The following is a 27739-nucleotide window of genomic DNA, read 5'->3' as shown; positions in this document are numbered from 1 at the left end:
GACCTACATTCTTACAAGAGCATAATATCAAAACCCTTTTTAATCGCAAAGTCAGTGCAGATGTCCCTCGTTTCTCTCACGTACTCTTATTCCCAAGTGGCGATGACCGTAGGGAGCGCTTCTGAAGGTCTGGTGCTCTTTCGCGCCACCTCTGTAAAGTGGAGGTGATGCACCTTTTCAGCGAAGCGTCTGCTGCCTCAGCGCACGGATCCTGGTCCGAGGGGCTGAGCTCCGGGAGGGAGGAGGGGCGGGCTCAGGGAGCCCCTCCCTGGGGGCGGGGACACGGGCTTCTTCCCAGCCCGGCTCTGCAGTTCTCAGTTTAGGTAAAGCACTTGCAAAGCAGACAAGAAACCACCACACTTAGCAGCAGATCTCAAACGGTTGTTTGATAAAGAAAGGCTCTGCGGGTCTGCACAGGTCACCTCCTTCGGAACTGCGCGCCTGAACGCGACTGAACGTCAGAGCCAGCCCTCAGCCCCTGCAACAGTCGGAAGGTTCCAGCCGCGGGAGTCCTGGAGGCGGCGGCGGCCCAGGAAGCAGCAGCAGCAGCAGCACCAGGGTGAGCCCGGGCATGTGTTTATCACTTCGTGTGCCCAGCTTTCTGATTTACCCCTCTGCCTCTTCCACATCCAGGGCCTCTGTGATTCTACATTTATTTTTCTTAATCTGGATAGGTAAAATATTTCATGGGATTTCAAGGTTTTCTTTTCATCAATTTACTTTTATGTACTTTTGGCTTGTTTTATCCTACCTCTGCCTGTTAACAAGCTGCATGAATGAATGATGCAATCCTGCATGGGGGAATCATCAATACAAGACTGGGAAAATCTCTAAAATTTAGAGTTGCAGTGTCTGACTTTGTCATCTTCTTTCCCATTAGAATTAGAAGTTTAAATAAGTGCTTACCAGATACATTGTTGTATTTGTAGAGATAGAGCTTCAGATTGAGAATTAAATAATTCTTTTATTCATAAACTTATTTACTCTATTTTCATTATGTGACTTGCACATTATGGTTACTCTTTAAATATTTGACCGGTATTGGAATGAGGATCAGGAAAGAAAATAATAAAATCGAAGATTTCTATATTTATTACAACTGCCTGATAGGTTTTCATTATAATAACGATCATAGTCCTGCCACTTTCATTGTTGAAACAATGTAGTCAGTCGGCATGTTTTAAGATTTTAAATAATTTGATACATGCCTAATAACTTTTTAAAAAGTATATATATTTATTTTTTTAGAGAGAGGGGAAGGGAGGTAGAAGGAGGGAGACAAACATCCATGTGAGAGAGGAACATCCATGGATTGCCTCTCTTCCGAGCCCTACCGGGGATGAACCCGCAACCCAGGTATGTGCCCTGAGTAGGAATCGAACCCAGTGACCTTTCACTTTGCCGGACCATGCCCAACCAAGTGAGCCACACCTTCCAGGGCCTAATAACTTTTAAAGCTAACATTTGACTGATGTATAATTTCAGGCAATAATATGTACCCATTTTAAGTGTACATTTTGATGAATTTTGACAATTTTATACACACTTAGTCACCACTACAATAGACTACTTCCATTACCCCTGAGATTTTCCCAGGGCCTCTTTGCGATCCGGTCCCCCCATCGCTAGCTCTACTGACCTGATTTTTGTCTTTTGTATAGGCATTTGCTTGCATTTCTACGTTTTCATATAAATGGAATCATATTTCTATTTATCCTTAAAATATTTGATTTTTTATTTTTGATTTAGAGAGAGGGGAAAGGAGGGAGAAAGAGAGGGTGAGAGGCATCCGATCGGCTGCCTTCCGCACCTGCCGCAGGGGACCGAGCCTGCAACTCAGGCGTGTACCCTGACCAGTAACCAAACTCCCGACCTTTCAGTTTATGGGAGGAAGCCCGACCAACTGAGCCACCCAGGCCAGGGCTGGAATCATATATTTTTTGATAATTTTTAAAATATTTATCTATTTTAGAACATGTATCAGTAATTAATTCCTTTTTATTGCTGAGTAGTATTCCCTTGTGGGGATATACCACAATTTGTGTATACGTTTATCTACTGATGGACATTCTAGTTTCTATCACAGATAAAGCTGCTATGAATATGTTTTCATTTCTCCTGGGTAAATCTCCCGGAGTGAGGTTGCTGAGTCTTACAGTAATTATATGTTTAACTTTGTAAGACACTGCCAAAATGTTTTTACCATTTTACATCCCCACCAGCAATGTGGAAGAGTTATAATTGTTCCACGTCCTTACCAATACTTGGTATTGCCAGTCTTTTTTATTTTAATCATTGTTCTTTTGAGTTTATTTGCATTATCTATCTTCTTTTTAGAAATGTCTATTTAGCCCTGGCTGGTGTGGCTCAGTGGATTGAGTGCTGCACTGTAAACCAAAGAGTCATGGGTTCAATTCCCAGTCCGGGCACATGCCTGGGTTGTCGGCCAGATCCCCAGTAGAGGGTGTGTGAGAGGCAACCACACATTGATGTTTTTCTCCCTCTCTTTCTCCCTCCCTTCCCCTCTCTCTAAAAATAAACAAATAAGAAATGTTTATTCAAATCTTTTGCTCAGTTTTTAATGTTTTTTTTGTCTTATTATTGAGTTGGATGACTTCTTTGTTCTGGACAAGCTCATTGTTAAATGTATGTATTGTGAATATTTGTTTTTCCCATACTGTGGCTTGCCTTTTCTTTCTTTTCCATAATGGTATCTTTTGAAGGGCAGAAGCTTCTCATTTTGATGAAGTCCTATCACTTTTTCCTTTTATTATTCATGCTTTTTGGGTTTTGTTTAAGAAAATTTTGCCTACCTCAAGGTTGTTATATTAGTTGTTGTTTTTTATTTCTATTTTAAGTTTTAAGTTCAGTTTTACTCCTGCCAGAAAATGAAACAGATGCATGACATCATATTTTCACAAATCTCTTGCCATTTCATATGTGTGTGCTTCCCTTCTGCCCAGAGACAGTGTAGTTCTTGGGCCATGATGCTACCCTATACGGATTTGCCAGCCTTTCGTTTAAAAAAAATTTTTTTTTAATTCAATTACACTTGACATACAGTATTATATTAGTTTTGGGTGTACAACATACTGACTTACAAAGTGATCACCCCAATAAGTCTAGTAACCATCTGATACCATACATAGTTATTACAATGTTATTGACTATATTCCCTATGCTGTACTTTACATTTCTGTGACTGTTTTTTAAAAAAAGATTTTATTTCTTTTTAGACAGAGGGGAAGGCAGGGAGAAAGAGAGGGAGAGAATCATTAATGTGTGGTTGCCTCTCACCTGCCCCCTATTGGGGACCTGGCCTGAAACCCAGGCATGTGCCTTGACTGGGAATCGAACCAGCGACCCTTTGATTCACAGGCCAGTGCTCTGTCCACTGAGCCACACCAGCCAAGGCAACTGTGACTCTTTTTGTAACTGGCAATTGGTACATATTAATTCCTTCCCCTCTTTTACCCATCCTGCCAACCCTCCTCCCAACTGGCACCCGTCAATTTGTTCTCTGAATCTATGCATTTGTTTCTGTTTTGTTTGTTGGTTTATTTTGTTTTTTTAGATTCTACGTATAAGTGAAATCATATGGTATTTGTATTTCTGTGTTTGACTTATTTCAGTTAGCATACTACCCTCTGGGTCCATTCATATGGTTCCAAATGGCAAGATTTCTTTCTTTTTTATGGTTGAGTAATATTCCATTGTATATACACACCACTTCTCCTTTAACCATTCATCTGTACATGGTCACTGAGGTTGCTTCCATATCATGGCTATTGTAAACAATGGTGCACCAACACAGAAGTGCATATGTCTTTTTAAATTAGTGTTTTGGATTTCTTTGGATAAATACCCAGAAATAGAATTGCTGGGTCATGTGCTAGTTCTATTTTTAATTTTTTGAAGAACCTCCATACTGTTTTCCATAGTGGCTACACCAGTTTACACCAACAGTGTATGAGGGTTCCCTTCCCTCCACATCCTCGCCAACACTTGTTAGTTGATTTATTGATGATAGCCATTCTGACAGGTGTGAGGTGGTATCTCATTGTGGTTTTAATTTGCATTTCTCCGATAATTAGTGACATTGAGTATCTTTTCATATGTCTGTTGGCCATCTTATTTCCTCTTTGGAGCAATGTCTATTCAGTTTCTCTGTTTTTTTTAAGTGTATTTTATTGATTATGCTATTACAGTTGTCCCACTTTTCCCCCTCTCTTTTATTGCCCTTCACCCTGTACTCCTCTCACCAGCATTCCCACCCCCTTACCTTAGTTCATGTCCATGGGTTGTACATATAAGTTCTTTGGCTTCTCCATTTCCTATACTATTCTTAACCTCCCCCTGTCTATTTTCCACCTATCATCTATGCTTCTCATTCCCTGTACCTTTTTCCCCACTCTCCCCCAACCCCCTCCCTACTGATAACCCTCCATGTGATGTCCATTTCTGTGATTCTGTTCCTGTTCTAGTTGTTTGCTTAGTTTGTTTTTGTTTGTTTTTTTAGATTCAGTCATTGATAGTTGTATGTTGTCATTTTACTGTTCATATTTTTGATCTTCGTTTTCTTAAATAAGTCCCTTTAACATTTCATATAATACGGCTTGGTGATGATGAACTCCTTTAACTTGACCTTATCTGGGAAGCACTTTATCTGCCCTTCTATTCTAAATGATAGCTTTGCTAGATAGAGTAATCTTGGATGTAGGTCCTTGCCTTTCATGACTTGGAATACTTCTTTCCAGCCCCTTCTTGCCTGTAAGTTTTCTTTTGAGAAATTAGCTGATAATCTTATGGAACTCCTTTGTAGGTAACTGTCTCCTTTTCTCTTGCTGCTTTTAAGATTCTCTCTTATCTTTAATCTTGGCTAATGTAATTATGATGTGCCTTGGTGTGTGCTTCCTTGGGTCCAACTTTTTTGGGACTCTCTGAGATTTCTGGACTTCATGGAAGTCTATTTCCTTCACCAGCTTGGGGAAGTTCTTCATTATTTGTTCAAATAAGTTTTCAATTTCTTGCTCTTCCTTTTCTCCTTCTCGCACCCCTATGATTCAGATGTTGGAATGTTGAAAGTTGTCCCAGAGGTTCCTAAGCCTCTCCTCATTGTTTTGAATTCTTTGTTCTTCATTCTGTTCTGGTTGAATATTTATTTCTTCCTTCTGCTCCAAACTATGCATTTGAGTCCCAGTTTCCTTCCCTTCACTGTTGGTTCCCTGTATATTTTTCTTTATTTCACTTTGCATAGCCTTCACTTCTTCCTCTATTTTGTGACCGTACTCTCATTTCAGTGAGCATCCTGATTACCAGTGCTGTGAACTCCATATCTCATAGGTTGCCTATCTCCTTATTGCTTAGTTCTTTTTCTGGAGTTTTGATCTGTTCTTTCATTTGGGCCATATTTCTTTGTCCTGGTGCACCTGTTAAATTGTAAGGGGCGGAGCCAGAGCAGGGTAACCCACTTAGAGATGGAAAGGGAGGGTGAAAGAGAGGGACAGAAATGTCAATGTGTGGTTGCGTCGTGTGCACCCCTTACCAGGGACCTGGCCTGCAACCCAAGCATGTGTCCTAGACTGGTAATCGAAACAGCTACCCTTTGATTTGCAGGCTGACACTCAACCACTGAGCCACACCAGCCTCAGCCTTTTTTTCATGTTTTAAAGATCCCATTTATTTATCATTACAGAGAGGGGAAGGAAGGGAGAAAGAGGGAGAGAAACCGGTGTGCGAGAGAAGCATTGATGTGGGAGAGAAACAATGATTGGTTGCCTCTCACACACGCCCCAACCAGGGACTGATCATGTGACCCAAGCATGTGCCCTGACTGGGAATTGAACCTGGGACCTTTTGCTTTGCAGTATGATGCCCAACCAACTGAGCCTCACTGGTCAGGGCTAAGTTTTTTTCTGTTTGTTTTAGTGTATAGAAATGCAACCAATTTTTGAATATTAATTTTATATCCTGCTACTTTGCTAAACTTACTTATCAGTTTTAATACTTGTTTGGTGGAATCTTTAGGGTTTTCTACATGCAATACCATGTCATCTACAAATAATGACAATTTTACTTCTTTCTTCCCAATATGGATGCTTTTTATTTATTTTACTTGTCCGATTGCTGTGGTAGGACTTACAATACTATGTTGAGTAAAAGTGGTGAAAGTGGAATCCTTGCCCTGTTCCTGATCTTAAAGAAAATGCTTTTAGCTTTTCGCCATTGAGTATGATGTTAGCTGTAGGTTCGTCATATGGCTTTTATTGTGTTGAAATGTGTTCCTTCTATTACCACTTTCCAGAGATTTTTTTATCATAAATGGATGTTGGACTTTTAAAAAAGGTTTTATTTATTTATTTTTAGGGAGAGAGGAAAGGAAGGAGAAAGAGACAGAGAGGAAGACCAATGTGTGGTTGCCTCTCACGTGCCCCCTATTGGGGACCTGGCCTGAAACCCAGGCATTTGCCCTAGACTGGGAATTGAACTGGCAGCCCTTTGGTTCATAGGCCTTCGCTCAATCCACTGAGCTACGCCAGCCAGGGTGGATGTTTTAAGGTTGGTTTTTTTAAGTGCTTATTTTGTATCTGTTGATATGATCATATGATTTTTCATTATTTATTTTGTTATGTGGTGTATCATGTTAATTGATTTGCAGATATTTAACCAACTTTGCATCTTGGGAATAAATTCCACTTGATCATGGTGTATGATCTTTTTAATGTATTGCTGAATTTAATTTGCTAATATTTTGTTGAAGATTTTTGCTTGTATGTTTATCTGGGATATTGTGGCCTCTAGTTGCTTTTTTTTTTTTTTTTGTAGTGTCTTTTTCTGTTTTTGGTTGGTGGTATTATTGGCCTTGTAAAATGATTTTGAGAGGGTTCCATCCTCTTCAATTTTTTGGAATAGTTTGAGAAGGTTTGATATTAACTTTTCTTTGAATTTTTGGTAAAATTCATCTGTGAAGCCTTTGTTCCAGGGCTGGGTTGGCAGAGGGCTCACAAAATAACAATGGCCCCTGCCTGGGCTGGGTGACTCAGTTGGTGAGAACATTGTCCTGATATGTCAGGGTTGTGGGTTTGATCCCTGATCGGGGCATATACAAGAGTCAACCAATGGATGCATAAGTAAGTGAAACAACAGATTGATGTTTTTTTCTCTCTCTAAAATAAATAAATAAAAAAACCAAAAGAACAATTGCACCTGCCAGCACTTCTATCACAGGAGAAAGCTGCCCTGACCCTTGTTTCTTAAGTTCTCTCCTTGATGTTAGTTAATTCAGCTCCTCCCCTTATGTCCCCGGTGCTTTAAGAGCTGCTGGCCTGGCATTGGAGCCCAGAGTAAGTGAGTTTGTGAGTGGGTTTGTGTGTGGTCCCTTTAAGATCTGCAACGCCTGGGTCTCCAACAGCCCTTTGTATTCCTCAGCCACAATTCCTGCTGGTTTTCACAGCCAGCTGTTATAGGGATGGAGCCCTGAGCTGGGGAGCCCAGTGTGGGGCTTGGAGCCTCTGCTTCCTCCTCACAGCCTTAATATTGCTCCTGATTCTTAACCCCGGGTGTGAGAGCAGCTAGTTTCCTGCCTCTGCTTTTCCTACCAGTGTGAACGAGGCTTATTCTTTATAGCCTTAATTATAGGAATTCTGTTCAGCTAGCCTTCAAGCGGTTCTCAGTGATGATTTTTCTATAATTTAGTTGTAATTTTGATGTTGCAGGAGAAGGTGAGCACAGAATTTACCTACTCCGCCACCTTGGTCAGAAGCTATCAACAGACATTTGTTTTCTCACAGTTTCTGTGGGTCAAACATCTGGGAGCTTAGCTGGGTGGTTCTGGCTTAGGGTCTCTTGAGAGGGTGTAGTTGGTCAAGGTCAACTTATCTGAATGCTTTACTCCCGGGGGATCTGCTTCTTAGCCCACTCACATGTCATTGGCAGGATTCAGTGCCTTGAGGGTTGTTGGACTGAGGCCTCGGTTCCTCTCTGGCTGTTTGCTGGAGGCCCCTCAGTTCTGTCACAGGTCCCTGTCCTTGGGGCAGCTGCCTGTGTGGCATGTGCCTTCCCTCAGAGCAAAGTGGGAGGAGAGGCGGAGGCCAAATAGAAGCCACTATGTTTTGCTTTGTTTTTGAGATTAGCTCACTGAGAAAACAAACAAAGTACTTTTATTTCAAAATAATTTGAAGTGGCTTTGCATTCACAGGAGTTTGCAAAGAAATATACAGGGAAGTCTCACGCACTCCTCTTCCCCCATGTCCCTTCCCCTGAGGCCAGTATCCCAAGTAACTGACATTGGGACAATCCATAGAACTTCAGATATCACAGTTATATATGCACTCATTTATGTCACAGTCTGATCTAGCAAGCAATATCCTGTCACTGCCACCTCATTCTAGTCACTGGAAAAGAGCCACTAAATCCAGCTCATAATCGAGGGCAGGGGGTTACAGAGGGGTCTGAATTCCAGGAGCCATTATGGAGGCTGCCTACCACATTCACGAAATTTTTCTCCTATGTTTTAGAAGTTTTATATGTTGTAGCTTTTATTTTACTTGAGTTAGGCCTTGTTTTATTTTGAGTTAATTTTTGGCATTAGAAATCTATGAATTCAAAGATTTCTGTATTTTATTACAATATATTTCTATATTTTATTACAACTACCTGGTAGGATTTCAGTATAATGATTATAGTCCTGTTATTTTCATGTTCATGAAACAAAATAGAAGGGACTTCTTAAATTTTCAAATGATTTAATACATACTCAATTAAAACAAAAGTCAAGTAGCAATGTATGAATTCCAAATTAGAAGGGAAATATGGCAGGCCTTTATTAACTATTGCACAGGTGGCAAACACAAGGCCCTCGGGCCAAATCCTCCCTCCACTGTGTTTTATCCGCCTGGCACCTTGTTTCTACTCAGCGGCAGCACCGAGCTCTCGCTGAACTGTTAAGGAGTAGTTACATTGATACAGTCCTAAAATTACATTTGGCCCTTTGAAGGCAACCGCAAGGCTGATGTGGCCCCTGGTGAAAATGAGTTTGACACCCCCGAACTATTGTCTTTTAGATGTAAATGGTATCAAAGAATGAGTTGACTATACTAAAAAAGCAAATTTGAAATATTACTTTGGTTGTCCAGCTACTCCAGGCAGGGGGTCTTCTCTTAGGGTTAGCAGCTTTGGGGGAGGTTTCCCTAGGCTGCAGCTCTCCCATGCAGCAGGAGAGAAGGATTCAGAACATCCAGAGAGGCCAGTCATGCTTAGCAGAATGGGAGAAGAAATGCTAGACTTGCACCCCCAGCTACTGGGCTCCTCCTCCTTCAGAAGAGGGAGTACGACCCCGTGTGTCTTGGGTGAGGGGAGGGGTACACTGGACCCTTTTTGGGTTCTACATTTGAACCTTGTGAATTATTCATTTCCATTCTGGCTCTCTTCCTCTTCAACCTCACCTTTGCTTTTCCATGCCTGGTGTTGTTAACCATTTCTTGTCACCCTTTGTTTTTCTTCATAGATTTTGCACGTTTATCCACGTCTATTGATGGTTTTAATTGTGGGGACTGTAATTCAAGTGGTTGGCTTTGTTCCCTTGTTTTTTGGCTGTAGGACTCTCCTCTGACTGATCTTGGAATGCTGTCGACTTTGTCTCCTCGTTTGGAAGACAGCAGGGGCTGTTTGGCAGAGTCTGTGACCCTCTTTCCCTTCTCTCCTTTGTACCCTGCTAATCAGGTATAGGTAATTTCCTGTCAGACCTGAAGCTTTTGCAGAGTCAAAGTCGCAGAAAAGAATGTTTAACTCCTCTTTAGTGCTAGAAGGAGGCAGAACGTCCCAAAGGAAGCAGCCTTGGGAAACGCTGCATCTGACTGACTCTCTGTGCCAGTCCTAGGAGGAGAGAGGGTGAAGCCAGTCTCCGTGTTTCTAATCACAGGTCTGGACCTTGATGTTCATTTCCTAGTGCTTAGTTTCTAGGCTCTTCTCCCTCTTGCAGAATTCACAAGATGTCTCTCGAAGGAATTTGTCATCAGAACTTAGTGCTGCATTTTCAAGGAACGAAGCAGGAAGAGAGTAGTATCTCCTGGGAATCCAGCACTGAAGAAACACGAGTCGGATTTGTCTTGTTTTGTGTTCATTATATGTTTGTCTATCAGTTAGCAGTCTACTCTTTACCTAAATGTTAAAAATTGTCTGCTCTAACCGATGTGGTATGCATAAAATCTCAGGTTCCCCAAAGAATAGCTGTTCTTTTTTCCTTTACCCTAAAACGTAGTATAAGTTGGAACCCTAATGCTAGTTACAGGGAGTAATTTGGACTCTGATCCAGAAGCTCTAAGACTCCATTTGCTCATTGTTTCAACTGCCTAGAGGACTTGAAACAGAGCAGCGTCTACTGCCAAAGCTGCCCAGGTGGAGTCCATCTAAGCCTAGAAAGCTTTGTTCTCTCAGCTGTGCTTGACCTCCACAATCTCTGTACCAGCTTGTGTTTGTTCTCATATGGGTCAAGGTGAGAGGTCACTCCTAACAATAGGGGAAGTTGGTGCAAGTTTTCCAGATGCCACTTGTAAAATGCATAGATGAAGAAGTTGGAAGAGAGTTTTCTTGGGTGAGGAGTTTTTTCCCCTTCTTTAAAATTGGGCCCCCTAAGGCTGGCCCTGAAGAGAAACTTGCTTTTGTACGTTTTGAGCTGGGGGAAAGAAGGAGTTGTCAGCAGTGGCTTTTTTATCAGTTGGCCCTCTGCTTTCCCAAGATGACCAGCTGGGGCCCAGAAGCTCCAGGTGGGCTGGGGTCCTATTCTGAGCAGCAGAAGGTAGTGGTCCAGTGGTCAGGACTGGGCCTGGAAGCTGCGACGGCTGAGCTCACACCCCCCCACCAGGATTTCTTTCACCCCTATTCCTGTCCTCTCTCCCCTGAAGGGCCATATATGAGGGATTCAGAGTTCATTCTCCAGAAATAATTTTTCTTGGTGTGAAATTCTAACACATACAAGTTTCTTTGAAGCAACTGAACTTAACTCAGCAGATTTTTTTCCCCCTGAAGCTATGAGAATTTTCAGTATGTATGAATTGTGAGTCACTCCTGGTAGAGATAATGAAAAAAGAGGGACCCAGAAGTGAACAAGGAGGTAGAGTACTTTACAGTGCAGGTTGGAAAGCAGACCAGAGCCAGAAGGGCAGTTTATGGGCCATGGAGAGAGTGGAATGTGGAGTCCTTTGGATTTCCTGGCTTGGTGAGAATTTGACAGCTTATGAAGCCTGTGTGTTTACTGGTCTCCTGAAGAATGTGGAGACTTTCTTCTTTCACTGTTAGTGAATCATCACCCATTGTGTTGTACAGTTAGCAGAACTTTGGTCTGAATTCTTGATGAAAATCTTTGACATTTCCTGAGTTCACCTAAGGTTGTTATCGATGTTTAACCTTATTTAGCACTGCTTAATTTACCCACCTCTTTCATGTTGTCTGTGCACTTGAGGTCCAAGGTTTAGTTTTGTAGGCATCACTTAGAGCTGTGTGACTTTGGATAAAGCATTTAACTTCCTGATACCTCTATTAGCTAATCTCCAAAATGGACACATTAATATTGTTCCTGCAGAAAGGCATGGGACCTGTCCCGGATGATGGCTTTAAGGTTTCTTCCAACGTCAGCAGACATGATGTTGATTCTGTGTAGTCATTATTGCTGTTTAAGGGTTGCATTTATTTTTAGAGAGATGGGAAGGGAGGGAGAAAGAGATGGAGAGAAACATCAGTGTGCAAGTGATACATTATGCCCCCAACTGAGGACCTGGCCTGCAACCCAGGCATGTGCCCTGACTGGGAACCGAACCAGCGGCCTTCAGGTTTTCAGGGTGGTGCTCAATCCACTGAGCCACACCAGCCAGGGCATAAGGACTTTAACTATAGGCTATAATAGTACACTTCATTGGAATTGTTTTATTGAGAAAAATATTCAATTCTGTGTTGATTTCTCAATAACTGCTTAGATTCAAGTCAATCTAATTCACAAAACATTTACATAGCACCTGGGTGCTAGAAACAAAATAGATAATTCAGTCAAGGTCCCTATCCTGAATGAAGTAAGAGGGAAAGGGAGTGATTAATTAATTAATTTTGGGCAGGAGAAGGGGAGGAAGGGGATAGTGCAGTATAGGGAAGGTCGTTTAATCTGCACTCTGAAGAATATGTAGGAATTTGCCCATTAGACTTGAGGGATTGGGTGATTTCGGGCAGAGGGAACAGCATTTGCAAAGGTGTAGAGGAATAATAAACCATGACATATTTAAGGAACTGGAGGCCTTTTGTATTTCTTGAACATGAGTTGTGTGTATGTATGTATTTGGGGGGAGGGGCGAAGAGCAATGGGGAATAGATTGGTGAAATGGATAGACTCCAAATTGCGAAGGGCATAAATAAATTGAATAACAGAGACTTTTAATTAACTTATATTTTAATGATGGGGAATGGATTAGCAAGAGCATCACAGGTCTTATGTGATGTCTTAAACTGATTCGTTTCTAAAATCCTCAGCAGCCAAACCTGAATACAAGCAGGTATAGTAGTATTATAATGCAAATGCTCATGTTAAAAAAAAATCTTTACCTTTTAGAAATATAGACTGAGATATTTTTGTATGAGATGATATGATTTACTTTGAGATAATGAGGGAAGGTGGATGTGTGAGGGTTTGATACTGTGACTTACATTTGTAGTAAGAAACAAATGTTTGGTCCTTGTCAGAATTCCTTGTGACGAACGATAAAGGTGCCTCTTGTTATGTTACTGCGGTGACTTTGGGACTGTACCTTAGGACAGGGGTTGTTTGCCAAGAGAGCAAACTATGTGATTAGAGGGTTGAAACCTTAATTCCCACGACCACCCCTCACCCCACTCCCAACCTCCTAGGAAGGGAGAGGGTCTGGAGCTTGTGGATTGGTGAACACGTGGAGTCGCTGGGAGAATGATGGCCCTGGAGAGGGCATGGAAGCTCCGTGCCCTTTCTCCACACCGTGCCCTGTGCATCTCTTCCACCTGGCTGTTCCTGACTGATCCTTTTATAATCAACCAATCTACTAAGTACTGTATTTTGCCGTGTATAATGTGCACCCAAGTTTTCTGCGCATTATACACGTGATTATTATACCCATGGTATGTAATCATTATACTCATGTATAATGTGCATCCTTATTTTTCCCTCAAAAATTCGGGCAAAAAGTGTGCATTATACATGGCATAATACAGTAAAATGTTTCTCTGAGTTCTGCGAGCCGCTCTAGCAAATCAATCTAACCTGAGGAGGAGGGGTGAGGGAACCTCCAGTCTATAGCTGGACTTGCAACGGGCATCTGAAGTGTGAATGTGGGTCAGTCTTGTGCAACTGAACCCTAAATGTGTGAAATCTGATGCTATCCCTGGGTAGGTAGCATCAGAATTGGGTTGAGCTGTAGGGCACCCTACTGGTGTTCGAGAATTGCTTGCATGTGTGGAAAACCCCCTCCCATGTTGAAATTGGGTGCAGAACCCTTTGTAGTAGGGTTGTTGATGAAGCCAGATTTTTTACAATTGCAGAAGCATATTTTTGTATACATTTGAAATTTTTCCACAATGAAAAGTAAAAAAAAAAAATTAGTTGTGGGAATGTAATTCACTTATCCCTCAGAAAATAATTGAGAATCTATTTAAAAAAAAGGCTCAGAATTGGTGTTTTGGAAGATTTTGGATCTTAGTATAAAGAGTTTGTAAACCAGGGGTGGAGGTGACATGCAAGTAAATAAGTTTAAGATAAGTTAGAATGTTGTCTGTGTGTTAAAAACAGGTCTAGATAAGGTACTGTGGGAGTTCTGGGGAGATAGAATGAAGATGGCATTTGACCTTTATACATTCACCGAACACTTTAGACTTTGCAGGCCTCACGGTGTCTGTGGCAACTGCTCGGCTCATCTGTTGTGAACAGCTGTGGTCACGTAAACAAATGAACATGTTTATGTTCCAATAAAACTTTGTTTATGGACACTTAATTTTGAAGTTTATGTAACTTTCACGTGTCTGTGAAAAAATTTTATAATTGGAGTCATTTTATTTTAATTAATTTATTTCTTTAAAAGGTTTTATTTATTTAGAAAGATGGGAAGGGAAGGAGAGGGAGAGAAACATCAATGTGAGAGAGAAACACTGATTGGCCCAATCAGAGACAGAACCCACAGCCCAGGCATGTGCCCGGACCAGCAGTTTAACTGGCGACCTTCTGCTTTGTGGGACGACACCCAATGAACTGAGCCACTTGGGTCAGGGCCAATTGGAGCCACTTTAAAATAGGGTTGGAGCTGTCATCCCAGAGGGACTGGCTTGCCCAGTGTGTGCCTCAAGGCTTTGTAATGTTAAAACTGGGCCAAATAACCTTTGGACTGGACCTAAAGCAGCATTGTACCCCAAACGACTGTTTGCAAAGGTAGCAAGAAAGCAGATACTGTGACTCCAGGGACTGGCTGGGCTGAAAATTAAAAATGTTCTTTAGAATTAGTGCCATTTGTTAGCCTGTCTGCACCTGTAGAAATTCCTTCCTTCCATTGACGCAGTTGTTCGCTTTCCCTCTCTCACAAGTGCTTCTTGGCTTCTAGTCAGAACACTGTTTGGGTCTTCTTTTGAATCACTGCTTCTCAAATACCTACGCTTTTGGGTCTCAAATGCTTGTTGCCTTTACTCTGGCCTTTTACCTTTCAGTGACACATCACAAAAATATTATTCTTCTATTTATTTTTTCAACTATTTAAAATGTAAAAATCATCCTTCATAGGCCAAACAAAAACAGACGGCGGCCTGGATTTGGCCTGTTGCTGCAGTTTGCCAGCCCCGGCCCTGGCTTAAAAGCTCCTCATCTCAGCTTTGAACTGGATCGTTCTGCCAGATGCATTGGTTAGAAATCAGTTACACAGTGATGTGGCCAGCTTCTGTGAGTCTGTTTTCAGCCTATTCTAAATATAGATTATTTCCATCGCTCATGTGGCCTATTCACGACATATCAGTGAACTGGTCTAGACCTAGACAATCTCTGGGATACTGTTCACCCCGATGATTCTAGTCCATTGATTTTCTTAAAAAATACAAAACCTGCCCTGGCTGGTGTGGTTCAGTGGATTGAGCGCTGGCCTGTGAACCAAAGGATTGCCTGTTCGATCCCTAGTCAGGGCACATGCCTGAGTTGGAGGCCAGGTCCCCAGTAGGGGGCATGTGAGAGGCAACCACACATTGATGTTTCTCTTCCTCTCTTTCTCCCTCCCTTCCCCTCTCTCTAAAAATAAATAAAATCTTCAAAAAAATTTTTTTAAATTAAAAATCCTCAGGATTCTTTTTGAAGCTGTCCCCCATAGCTTCCATAGCACTGTGGTCTCTCAGAGTTTCTTTGTGTGACCTTTCCTTTTCATTTTATTTCCTGGGCTCCTGACTCGGTTGTTCCGTCCCTGCAGGCTCTGTCCCTGCCTTCTTTTCTCCCTCTTCTCCCCTGGGGTGACTTTCATCAGGCCATGCCTTCAGTTGCCACCTCTACACTGGTGACTCTCTTCTGATGCATACATTACAGCCTTTCAAGGTTTCCCATTGCATAGAAGTTAAAATCCAAACTCCTTAGCTGGGCCCAAGGCCTCTCTTGGTCTGAATTCCTTGTGCATTGCCTGGCAGCTAGACTGCGCCAGTTGGCAGCTTCTAGCATGTTATCCATTGTTCTTCCTCCATGCCTTTGGCCGGGCCTTTCCCCCCTCTGCCGTCACTGCCCTTTCTCCTTGCCTCCATCTCCCTCCTTCCTGCTCCTAGCACACACCAAATTGATATCCTGACCTTTAAGAAGCCACGCAGAGGGCCACTTGCCCTTCAAGATTCAACGCATATGCCCATGCCTTGTGGAAGGAAGCCCTGTTTCATAGACCAGATTAAACATTTTCTTTGTGAGTGCATAGTATCTTATGTACATTTCTATTTTAGTACTTGCCTTGTTGCATTTATTATTAGGTCAGAAACAGTTGCATATTGGTTGAACATCAAACGTGTTGTTGCGGTGAGAACCAAGATGGCGGCATAGGTAGACACACTGCGCCTCCTCGCACAACCAGAACTGACATAAAATTGAACGGCAAGGAAGTGCGACACCAAGGAAATAAAAAATAAACATTCATCCAGACCGGTAGGAGGGGCGGAGAGGACTCACGTTGCCGTGGTGGGACCGAGACTGGCGGAGTGTGGGACGATCTGGGCAGGCAGTCTGACCACTGGCAGACCCTGCGGCCCCACATTTGCGCAGATAAACCGAGAGGGCCGGACTCAGAGTGGCGGAGAACGGGGCAGGCAGAGTGACGGGTATCACCCCGCAACCCCACGTTCGCACACAGATAAACTGGACAAACAGCAGGGAGCAAAGAAGACCGCACAACCCAGGGCTCCAGCGCAGGGAAATAAAGCCTCAAACCTCTGATTGAAAACGCCTGTGGGGGTTGAGGCAGCAGCAGGAGAGACTCCCAGCCTCACAGGAGAGGTCGTTGGAGAGACCCACAGGGGCCTAGGGCATGTACAAGCCCACCCACTCGGGAACCAGCACCAAAGGGGCCCAATTTGATTGTGGGTAGCACAGCGAGTGACTGAAATCTGGTGGAGACTGGAGCGGGTGCCATTGCTCCCTCTCGGCCCCTCCCCCACATACAGCTTCACAACACAGCGACCAGTGTTACCCCGCCTCAGAGAACACCTAAGGCTCCACCCCTTTAAGTAACAGATGCACCAAGACAAAAAAAAAAAAAAAAAGGCCCAAATGACAGAACACTTCAAAGCTCCAGAAAAAATACAACTAAGCGAGGAAGAGATAGCCAACCTATCGGATGCACAGTTCAAAACACTGGTTATCAAGATGCTCACAGAATTGGTTGGATTGGTTCGAAAACCAGATGAGAAAATGAAGCCTATGCTAAGAGAAACAAAGGAAAATGTACAGGGAACCAATAGTGATGCAAAGGAAACTGGGACTCAAATTAACAGTGTGGACCAGAAGGAAGAAAGAAACATCCAACCAGAAAAGAATGAAGAAACAAGAATTCGGAAAAATTAGGAGAGGCATAGGAACCTCCAGGACATCTTGAAACGTTCCAACATCCGAATTATAGGGGTGCCAGAAGGAGAAGAGGAAGAGCAACAAATTGAAAACTTATTTGAACAAATAATGAAGGAGAACTTCCCCAGTCTGGCAAAGGAAATAGACTTCCATGAAGTCCAGAAATCTCAGAGAGTCCCAAAAAAGTTGGGCCCAAGGAAGCACACACCAAGGCACATCATAATTACATTAGCCAAGATTAAAGATAAGGAGAGAATCTTAAAAGCAGCAAGAGAAAAGGAGACAGTTACCTACAAAGGACTTCCCATAAGACTGTCAGCTGATTTCTCCAAAGAGACCTTACAGGCAAGAAGGGGCTGGCAAGAAGTATTCCAAGTCATGAAAGGCAAGGACCTACATCCAAGATTACTGTATCCAGCAAAGCTATCATTTAGAATGGAAGGGAAGATAAAGTGCTTCTCAGATAAGGTCAAGTTAAAGAAGTTCATCATCACCAAGCCCTTATTATATGAAATGTTAAAGGGAGCTACCTAAGAAAAAGAAGATGAAAAATATGAACAGTAAAAATGACAGCAAACTCACAGTTATTAACGAGCACACCTAAAACAAAAACAAGAGCAAACTAGGCAAACAACTAGAACAGGAACAGAACCATAGAGATGGAGATCACATGGAGGGTTGTCAATAGGGGAGGGAGAGAGGGGGGGAAAGGTACAGAGAATAAGTAACATAGATGATAGGTGGAAAATAGACAGGGGGAGGGTAAGAATAGTGTAGGAAATGTAGAAGCCAAAGAACTTATAAGTATGACCCATGGACATGAACTATAGGGGGGGAATGTGGGAGGGAGGGAGTGGGCAGGATGGAGTGGAGTGAGGGGGGTGGGAAATGGGACAACTGTAATAGCATAATCAATAAATATATTTAAAAAACCAAAAAAAAATAACAAAAACGTGTTGTTGCCTTTACTAGGCTGAGTTTCTGGGAACAGACGTTTGGGTCTGCTCATCTTTGTAACCCCAGAGGCTGGCCTTTAGAAGGTACTTGATTTGTGTTAAAAAATTGAATGACATGCTTTTGTGGGCTCTACTGAGTTTAATACAAATCAAGCACTTTGGCACTAGTCAGCAAAATTGGACTATTTTATACTTATAGTTTATGTCTTTAAGATATTTATCACTTTTTGTTGTAGGAGGAACGTTCTTCTCAGGATGGTCTCCCACGCAGAGCTGAGGAGAGTCTTCTGCTCGGCGGACGCGGTCTGCTTTGACGTTGACAGCACAGTCATCAGAGAAGAAGGCATTGACGAGCTGGCCAGAATCTGTGGAGTCGAGGACGCTGTGTCCGAAATGTAGGAGCAGCGTTAATTCACCGTGGGAAATGATAAAGAATTGTAAAAGAGATCAACTTTGGATGCCATGCAGCATCAGAGCCACAATTCTCTGAGTTTAGTCCGTTGTTATGAAACATGGGCTCTAGGCTTTTTCTTCCACCACTGAGCTGAATGTGGTGATGCTCATCACCTAGTCATCCATTTATACAAATGTGGATAAGACACTCTCTTAGCTTGCTCAGGAGAACGGTGACCATCACCCACCAAACAGTATGACTTGGGTGGGTCTTCCAAGTGTCCAGTGCTTTGTGTCACGGTTGAAAGTGTGGCCTTGGTGGTTTATTGGAAAGCTGGTTTTGGTTCAGAGTCTGTCACTGGATGCCTGGATGACAGCCCCACTTGCCTTCCTTGTGCTCTCTGCAGTCACCTGGTCCTGGACCATTTCATGTTCAGCTGCGTTTGATACAAGACATGGCTCTAAAATATTCATGTGATTCTCAAGCAAACCTTTAACAATTTGTTTTCCTAGCATCATAGCTTGTCTGTTATATAGGGGACTCCAGGCAGCCCCTTCTTTGTGGGTGGGCGTTGTGAGGAGCTGGGGGGGTTAGACATTTAGACTTTGAGAACAGCTGACTTGGCCGGCCTGATTGTTGGGTCTTCCTCCTAGGACAAAGCGAGCCATGGGTGGGGCGGTGCCTTTCAAGGCTGCCCTCACAGAGCGCCTAGCGCTGATCCAGCCCTCCAGGGAACAGGTGCAGAGGCTCATCGCAGAGCACCCTCCACACCTGACCCCTGGCATAAGGTAAGAGGAGCCCTGGGCTGGGTATAGTGTCTCTTTATCAGCACCTGCATTTTGGAGCACATCCTCCTGAGGGAATCTCACCATGATTTTATTTTTTTTAAGATTTTATTTATTTATTTTTAGAGAGGGGTAAGGGAGGGAGAAGAGAGGGAAACACCAATGTGTGGTTTCCTCTTGCGCACCCCCTCCTGGGCACCTAGCCCGCAACCCGGGCATGTGCCCTGACCAGCAATCTAACCGGGAAGCCTGTGGTTCTCAGGCTGGTGCTCAGTCCACTGAGCCGCACCAGCCAGGGCATCGTCAATATCTTAGAGCTCCCTTCTGTGTGGTTCTTTTGGCACTTACATAAGTGACCCTGCCATGTCTGTCTTCCCTCTCTCCCAAGGGAGAGCATAGCCTCCCCTCATCTCACGTTTCTAGGTTGAAAGGCAGAATACAGCTGTGGAATGGTTTCCTAAAATGGTTGAGCACCATCCTTTAATTTATAAGTGCATTTAGAAAAGTATATATAAAACATTAATGCACCAGGCAATATATACTTTGTCCGACGTACCTTCGGCAACCGTATTCAGGAGAAAAAAAAATTATGTTTTGGTTTCTTTTTATGTTTTATCTTTTGTATTAAACAGTGTTTGGTATTTTATATTTCTTTTTTGCAGGGAGCTAGTAAGTCACCTACAAGACCGAAATGTTCAGGTTTTCCTAATATCTGGTGGCTTTAGGAGCATTGTAGAACATGTTGCTTCAAAACTTAATATCCCATCAACCAATGTATTTGCCAATAGGCTGAAATTCTACTTTAATGGTAAGACTTGAATGGTAACATTTTCCCTTTCCTTTCAGTTTTCGTTTTCACTATCCTAGGCAATGTCTGTTGGAATGCAATGTAAGCAAGGAGGCATCAGGGTTAAATACTGAGATAAAGAATTTTCTTGACTGCTGTCTTTTGCTCCTTGGTATCCTTTGTTCAGCAAAATAGTCTTAAGTCATCATCAGTATGTAAATACCTGTACCGAGTACAATGTTCGTTTCTGTGGAACTCGCATGTCTTATTTTGTCATGCATCATAGTTCGGTGTTATGAGAGCTCTTCCGTATTTGACCTGATTTAGACTCAGGAAGGAAAGTCAATTTGTTGGCAAGTCACGGGGCCGCAGCTGCCTCTGGAGGTGCCTCTGGCCCCTTTAGGGGCCATGGCAGAGCCCCAGCTGTGGTTTTAGATGTCTCCCTTGAGGTCAAGGGTGGCCAACATCCTTAAAGGCAAATAATACAATGGGGACATCTGAATGGTGTCGACAATAAAAATGAAGGAAAAAATATTAATTTAACAATCTAAAATGTGTTAATAGAACACTTTCGAACGGTCTATAGCTAGAGGTCATTAAAAAAAAGTGGAGAATGAGTGCAGTATTTGCTGTATGAATGGAAATAACTGATTGAATGTAAGTGGAATCTCCTCTGACATGAAGTTATGTATTAACTTATTTTAAATTTACTATATTACCATTTCATGGTGTTCTGCTACCTTCACAAGGTTTGAGAATTACTATCCTGGAAACTTAGAGGATAAAACGAATTTACCCCGAGGTGTTTATGGCGTAAAGAAGCATTTGCAGTTTTAAGGCAAAGCTGGTTTATGCTGAGGAACAGGTGTGGGCATCCAGGCTGTGTTGCTTTACTGAGGACCACTCTTAGCTTCTCGGTGACATTTAAGTGAGGCTACCATCTATGCAAAAAGCTGAAAGTACTGGTGAAATTCTGTGTATCTTTAACCCCATTTTAACTGTTCTTTTAAGGTGAATATGCAGGTTTTGATGAGATGCAGCCAACAGCTGAATCTGGTGGGAAAGGCAAAGTTATTAAACTTTTGAAGGAAAAGTTTCATTTTAAGAAAATAATCATGATTGGAGACGGAGCCACAGACATGGAAGCCTGTCCTCCTGCCGTATGTATTAAACACGCGTATCTTTTCCTGGCTGCACTTCTGTTTGAGACAGCTGATGTAGCATTCAGTAAGATTTGGATTTATGGGAGTTAAACAAAAGAATCTAAATATGGTAAGATAAAAAACAATAAATAAAACAAATATAATTTTAATATGTCGATTTACTTTTTGCAAACCCCAGAAGGGCTGCAAAAAAGGAACTGGAAATCTTTTAATCTTTCAGCAACCTCTTGTCCCTACTGTAGAGCCACCTCTCGGCCCCAGAGTGTGCTCATCAAGGTTTGGCTTCGTTTCCTCAAATAATACCACAATAATACAGCTCCTGCAACTGTAACCGAAGTTTTTATGCCACTGTATATTTGATAGACTGTCTCCTTGTACATCATCTCATTTAACCCTCATAACAACCCTGTGAGGAGACGTGTCATCACCTCTTCACTGGTTGGAGAACTGAGACTCGTGGAGGCTCGATGATGAGTCTGTGCAAAAGATTCTCTTCTCAGTTAATGCTGTTTTCTGAGACCGCCAGGAACAGGTGCTATCTAGCAAGCGTCCTAAATATCAGAAGTGTCCGTTTCACATAGGCCTTTGCCTTTATCGTCTCATTCTATGGAGGAAAACTGAACCAAAAAATATAGTGGTGAACTTTTTTACCACTTAATTTCCCAAGATCTAAAAATCGTAATTGCCTTTGTGAATGATTCATCAAAGTGATTAAACATCTTTTTGGAACCTGTTAAGGTTACTCGAGTCAGTTAAAGGTAACACATTCTTAGGTAATTTACAACAAACACTGGGGCTGACTAAGTAATGAGCACTGGGCTAGTTTAATGAGGTGTACACGGACATAAATGCAGAGTTCTCTCCAGAAGCTCCCAATCCGTGTCGAGATAGGACAAATTATACGTTCCAGAATGTAATTTATAATTATATTCCAAAATTACAAGTAGCCTGACTGAACCAAGAGAAAGTGGCGTGTATGCAGGTGTGCAGCCCTTGGGGGGAGGTCAGAGGAATCTGTGACCTACGCAAGGTTAGCAGGCACCCTGGCAGGGCTCAGGGGAGGGAGCTTCTGAAGGGACGGGAGGCCGCACAGCAGAGTGGAATGTACGAGGCATAGTTCTGGGCTGGTCAGTGGGTGAGGACCAGCAGGAGTGGGTTCCTCTTAAGCAACTGATGAAGACCTTACGTTTCACCAGGCACTTGGGGTGCTACCTTTAGGTCATGGGAAGCCCTGGAAAGCTTGTGGAGAGAGAAGGATCGGGTCCCTGTGCTGGCTCGGCTGAGCTGGTGCTGGCAAGTGGAAAAGGCTGCCACGGGGGCAGGAGCTCAGTTAGGAAGCTAAGTTTAACTGGAAGGTACAAATTTACAGTAGTGACTTTTTCCCCCCTACTGTGGCATGAAAATTAAAATGAAGAGAAAGGGCAAGTAAGAGAATTTTGTACTTCCCATTTAGTGTATATTGTGTCTATATCCTGCCAGAAAAGGAGAAAAATACCATTTTAAAAGAGTAGGAAAAGGGCCCTCACCTGACCATGGTGGCACCCTGATCGCAGGCTTCCAGGCTCCCAGTCTGTGAGAAATAAATGTCTGTGGTTTATAAGCAAAAAAAAAAAAAAAAAAAAAAAAAAGAAAGAAAGAAAGAAAGAAAGGAAGAAAGAAAAGAAAAAGCCCATTGAGTAAAAGAAGGTATGACTTAATAGAAATTAATGAAACACTGTAACTTTAAACAATTTAAATGATGAAAGTAGAGTGCTGCCAGCAGATATTGGGGCTGTCATCTCCCTCAGGCCAGGATTAACACACCTGCTGGGAAGGGCGCAGGAGGGCTGGAGGAGGGAGGACGGGGGGAGGGGTGGGGAGAGGCCTGCTCTGGTCCTGATCTGAGGCTCTGGGTGAGTTCTCCTGCACCACAGGCTTCTCTTTGATCTTCCCTCTTTGAAATTTCCTGGACTGGGTGTGATTGCTGAAGTCAGGCATTTACCACCTGCTGTGATTTTATCTCTAAGCAATTGTCTTGGTGGTAAGAGGACTTCCGTTCTCTGGAAGCCAGCAGTGTCCAGGCGAATGGGTAGGCAGTGGGGCCCTTGCTCATTCAGCAGGCGGGGGGGGCTCACAGGGAGCTCTGGAGGCACCGGACTGAAGTTGGCCTCACCTCTTTGCTTGGTTTATTCTTCCAAACAACACTTCTTGCCCTAGGCTGCTACTGCATCTTTTTCTTTTTTTTAATAAAACTATCCCCCTTCCCCTTTCTTCCTTCTTAGGATGCTTTCATTGGATTTGGAGGAAATGTGGTCAGACAACAAGTAAAGGACAACGCGGAATGGTACATCACTGATTTTGTAGAGCTTCTGGGAGAATTGGAAGAATAATCAATTTTTATATAGTTCACAACTTCATATTAATTTTTAAAAGTTATACAGTTTGTACCGTTTGCTTAAAATTGCCTATTACAACTTAATGGATAAATTTGGTACCGATTATCTCTACTTCCAAATAAACTACAATTAGGGCTTTTAGAAAGTTGCTTTTTTAAAAAAACAAAACAAAACTATAGTTCCAGTATTATGACCATCAACTACCTGGAGAATTTTATAATCTGAATTCATTACGTATTTTCCTATCTTTATTTTATTTGAGGCTTTTTAAAGGTGGAGAGTAAATTACTGTAAACACCTTCCCTATTGAGAATATGATTAAGCAGTAAATATTAGTTTTCCCTTTGGCATACAAATACAAGTTTATCCACATATCAGAAAGAATTAAGGGAATTTTTATTTCCGCCTGTCATGTATTTCAGTATCCAGTATTTCAAGTCCTTTGGGTGTTTGAGTAGAAACAACCTTGAGGGAGAGAACCAAGGAACAAAGTAGAGAGCCCTCTGAGCCCCATGCCCCCTACTCAGCCCTACCCACCCCCACCCGCCCCCACGCGGAGTGAAGCTTGGAATTTGTCATATACAATTGTTACAAAAGCTTTTAAAAAAATAACAATGGAGTCTTAAATAAAAGTGGATATTTGATAATTTCATGAAATAAAAGAACTAAAAGCAAATTTTATTCATCCCAAAGGAAGGTAGCACTTTCCCCTAATGAATTAAGAAATAACTCCTGATAGCATATATGAACCATTTCTTACAGGTGACCTGGAAAGACTTGGATGCCAGGTTCATGGTTTACTCTGGGCAGTGCCAAGACAGGGAGATTTCAGAACATGGCTTTAAAAGTATGAGATTATATACCCTCCCTCGTGGGAAAATCAGGGAGGATAAAGACACAGGTTTAGGAAGAGGCATGCAGTGGGTACCACTGGATATTTGAGTAGAAAAGGCCGAAAGGGTTTAATATTGGAAATTATTTGAACAATTCATAATTTAACCTAATCAAACTTGGCCAAATAACCAGCTGATTATTTAGCCAAATAATCAAATCAGATGACTCAAATTTCCTTTGAAACCAGAATTTCTGCCCTGGCTGGTATGGCTCAGTTGATTGAGTGCTGGCCTTCAAACCAAAGGGTTGCTGGTTCGATTCCCAGTCAAGGCACATGCCTGGGTTGCGGGCCAGGTCCCCAGTAGGGAGCACGTGAGGGGCAACCACACATTGATGTTTCTCTCCCTCTCTTTCTCCCTCCCTTCCCCTCTCTCTAAAAATAAATAAAATCTTTTAAAAAAACAACCAGAATTTCTGTGGGACAGACGTGAAATAGGTTTGGCAACATTTAAATGAGATCGCCAACAAGGAGGCAGTTGTTCGCTCCTGGCAGCTCTCCTGGATGCAGTTTTGTGCATTTGCACTTGAGGCAGTGCTGTGCTCTGGGCAGGACCAGGCAGGCCAGGTCTTTGCAGGGTGCTGCAAGCAGTTGAGCCTTTGCCACCACCCAGTGTGCCTGAGCTGAAGCGAGCCTCCCTCCGCAGCCGGAGGCCTGAGAAGCCGTTGGCCGGTCAGAGCCTGCCATCCACAGGGCAGCGGCCTGAACGGGAGATGCACGTCAAATTTGGCTCCAAGGAGTCTGATCTGCTGAGAAGTTGTGATACCAGCATAAAACCCTTTATGCCAACGACACACCCCCTCCTCTGGCCCGCAGGCTCCCCAGCTCTCACAAGCTGCACAAAAGAGCTCACAATTCCTTCTTTGTTGTGTTGGACGGGTCAGTTTGAAGTGGGCAACAGCTGCACTCACCTCTTTCATGCTTTTCTAATTCTGGCCTCCTGGGAAACAGCTATAGGGTGGCTCTCCCGGGAGTCGTAGACCTGGTTCCACCAGGACGGGACTCAGAAAGAGGTGGCCGAGTTACACGGCTTCCTATCCTTGACACTATCTTTCTTGCTGCTATCAACACTGCTTATGTAAACAAAAAAGGGTAAGAGTAGGGGGTGTAAAGAATGGAAATTTATCATAGTATTAAGTTGAAACAAGTCCCTCAAAACTTTCATGTGCTCAGAAAAACAATGGAACCCCATCTCTTCACGTTTGACTGCTGCTATGACTCTTGTCTTTCTTCTACTTGGAGACATGTTTCTCCAGGACACCCAGGGAGCCCCACCGGGCTGCCACTCCCAGTGCGGGGCGCAGGATGCTAGATCTGGGGCAGGGTGGTGGCCAGAGATTCAGGTGGGCGGCCTCAGTGATGGCACAGGTGTGACGACTTGTGCCTCTGTGACCCTCAGGCTCAGAAAACTTGAGGAATGAACTGACCACAAGTCACCGCCGACTTTCACATTTTCCAAGGTGTTTTCATGTGTCCTCGTGATCCTCACAACCCTGAGGTCAGCAGAAGAGGCTCCACTGTCCTCTTTTTAACAGATGGGAACCAAGCTCACAGAAGTTAATGAGTACTGTGGAGTCACATTCAGAGCTGGGACACAGGCCAGTGATGCCACAGCCTTTTTTATCTGCATTACCAGAGTTAACAATTTACTAGAGCCAGGAGGTTTCACCAGAAGCTAGTACTTACTAACATTCTGATCACCGGTGTTAATATATATTCATACAGTAGGTAACATTTTACTTCCTAGGATGGAAGGCCTTTATTGTAAAAAATTGAAGTTTCATTTTTAATGATCACTGAACATTGGAAAAAGTGAGTCTTAGTACTAGTTAGAGGATCATTTAGTAATTCGCTGACCAGTTTCCAATTCAGAACGTAATTCTTTATATGTTTACTGGCTTCCTTTTGATTACAAAAATTGTTTTTGTGGTTACATTTTATTTGTTTAACCCTTATCTGAGGAATAAATGAACACTTAACATCGAAGTGAGAGAGAAACAGTGATCAGTTGCCTCCCATACACACCCTGGCTGAGGATCGAACCCGCAACCCAGCCATGTGCCCTGACCAGGAATGGAGCCTGCAGACTGGTCAGGGCTATTTTCCAATGAGGACTGACAGTCTCCACACTTTCTATTTCTTCCTTCCCTTTCTCCCTCTCTCCATTCGCATCCTCCCTCATTCTTTCTATTGATTCATCAAACATATTATTGAACATCTATGTTCCAGCCAGAAACCTAAAATATCAATTTAGGAAAAAAGTATCATGTAGAACTGGAAAAGAATCTCCCTCAGGCACTTGTGAGAATAAAAGAAGCAGGTTCTGTCAAGTGCTAGTTTGGAGCAAAGTGTGGTTCTGCGAGGGCTTTTAAATAGTAGGGATGCCCTGGCAGATGTGGCTCCGTGGATTGAGTTCCAGTGTGCAAACCAAAAGATTGCCTGTTCGATTCCCAGCCAGGACACCTTCTTAGGTTGCAGTCCAGGTTCCCAGTTGGGGGCGTGTGAGAGGCAACGAATCGGTGTTTCTCTCCCTCTCTCCTTCCCTTCTCTCTCTGAAAATAAATAAAATCTTAAAAGAAACAACAACGTAGTAGGGCTGATATCACATGAATGATAATTAAAAATGAGTTGATTTATATAAGTAATGTTCACCAGACTTGTACCCAATGAATGAAAAATGAGATTGGAAGCTTTAAATATTGCCAATGAAAATTAATAATGGGGCAAATAATACAATTTATTTTACCATAGGGGCTTAGCAAAAAGATTTCCCAAAGTGGGCAAGAAGTGCTAAAATAAAGTGATAATCTGATAAATTAGCTTAATAGAATGTTTTTGTCAAAAGTCGGCATGTTGCTAAATTAATGACCAGTCTTCAGACTGCATCCAACCCAACCTTGCAGCAGCATTTGACACGGGTGACCTCATCCTTGATGGACTTTCTAAACTTGGCTTTCGTGACATCCTCCCTTCTTGAGTCTCTTCCTGTCTCCCTGGTGGTTTCTCCCTCTCTCTTCCTGGTTCCTACTCTCCTACTGCCGCCTCCCATGGCACCAAGAGCCAGTTACAGAAATTCTGAGCCAAAGGAATCTTAAATATGGTGTTCAACCTCCTCATTTTATAGATTAAGGAACTCAAAGAGGGAAAATACTGTGTCAAGGAGCAGAGTCTGGACCTGAAAAAGCCTGTTCTGCTGCGGGAGCCCCAAGCCCCTAAACGCCATCCATGCTGCTGGCTGCGGTACAGGAATGCTCATTCCCCAGGACAGCCTATCAAATGGCCAAAGGGAGGTGCTGACAAGCTCATTTAGTAG

At 42.9% G+C, this 27739-nt stretch overlaps 1 protein-coding gene across 4 annotated transcripts; it reads left to right on the top strand.

Annotated features, from left to right (window-relative positions):
• The first annotated feature begins 282 nt into the window (after window positions 1–282).
• PSPH (phosphoserine phosphatase) lies at window positions 283–27739 on the top strand. Of its 4 annotated transcripts, none has more exons than XM_045204575.2 (7): window positions 283–559; window positions 1249–1356; window positions 18267–18425; window positions 19078–19212; window positions 19872–20017; window positions 21008–21156; window positions 23421–27739. In XM_045204575.2, the coding sequence occupies exons 2-7, from the start codon at window positions 1340–1342 to the stop codon at window positions 23526–23528; spliced, it is 714 nt and encodes a 237-aa protein (XP_045060510.1). In that variant the 5' UTR covers window positions 283–559; window positions 1249–1339; the 3' UTR covers window positions 23529–27739. The 4 variants fall into 4 exon arrangements, with proteins under 4 accessions (XP_045060510.1, XP_045060511.1, XP_024427451.1 ...); XM_045204576.2 differs by lacking the exon at window positions 23421–27739 and adding an exon at window positions 21380–21892 and having other exon boundaries at window positions 21008–21268; XM_024571683.3 differs by lacking the exon at window positions 1249–1356.

Source organism: Desmodus rotundus, chromosome 1, assembly GCF_022682495.2.
Source record: "Desmodus rotundus isolate HL8 chromosome 1, HLdesRot8A.1, whole genome shotgun sequence".
NCBI lineage: Eukaryota > Metazoa > Chordata > Mammalia > Chiroptera > Phyllostomidae > Desmodus > Desmodus rotundus.
Note: the sequence above shows the minus strand (reverse complement) of the source record. Positions and strands in the feature narration are given on the sequence as shown.

Excerpts from the sequence above, each read along its gene's own strand:
- PSPH (XM_045204575.2), top strand. Across the intron at positions 18,426-19,077 it reads GAGGACGCTGTGTCCGAAAT|GACAAAGCGAGCCATGGGTG; the intron begins GTAGGAGCAGCG and ends TCTTCCTCCTAG. Across the intron at positions 20,018-21,007 it reads GCTGAAATTCTACTTTAATG|GTGAATATGCAGGTTTTGAT; the intron begins GTAAGACTTGAA and ends TGTTCTTTTAAG.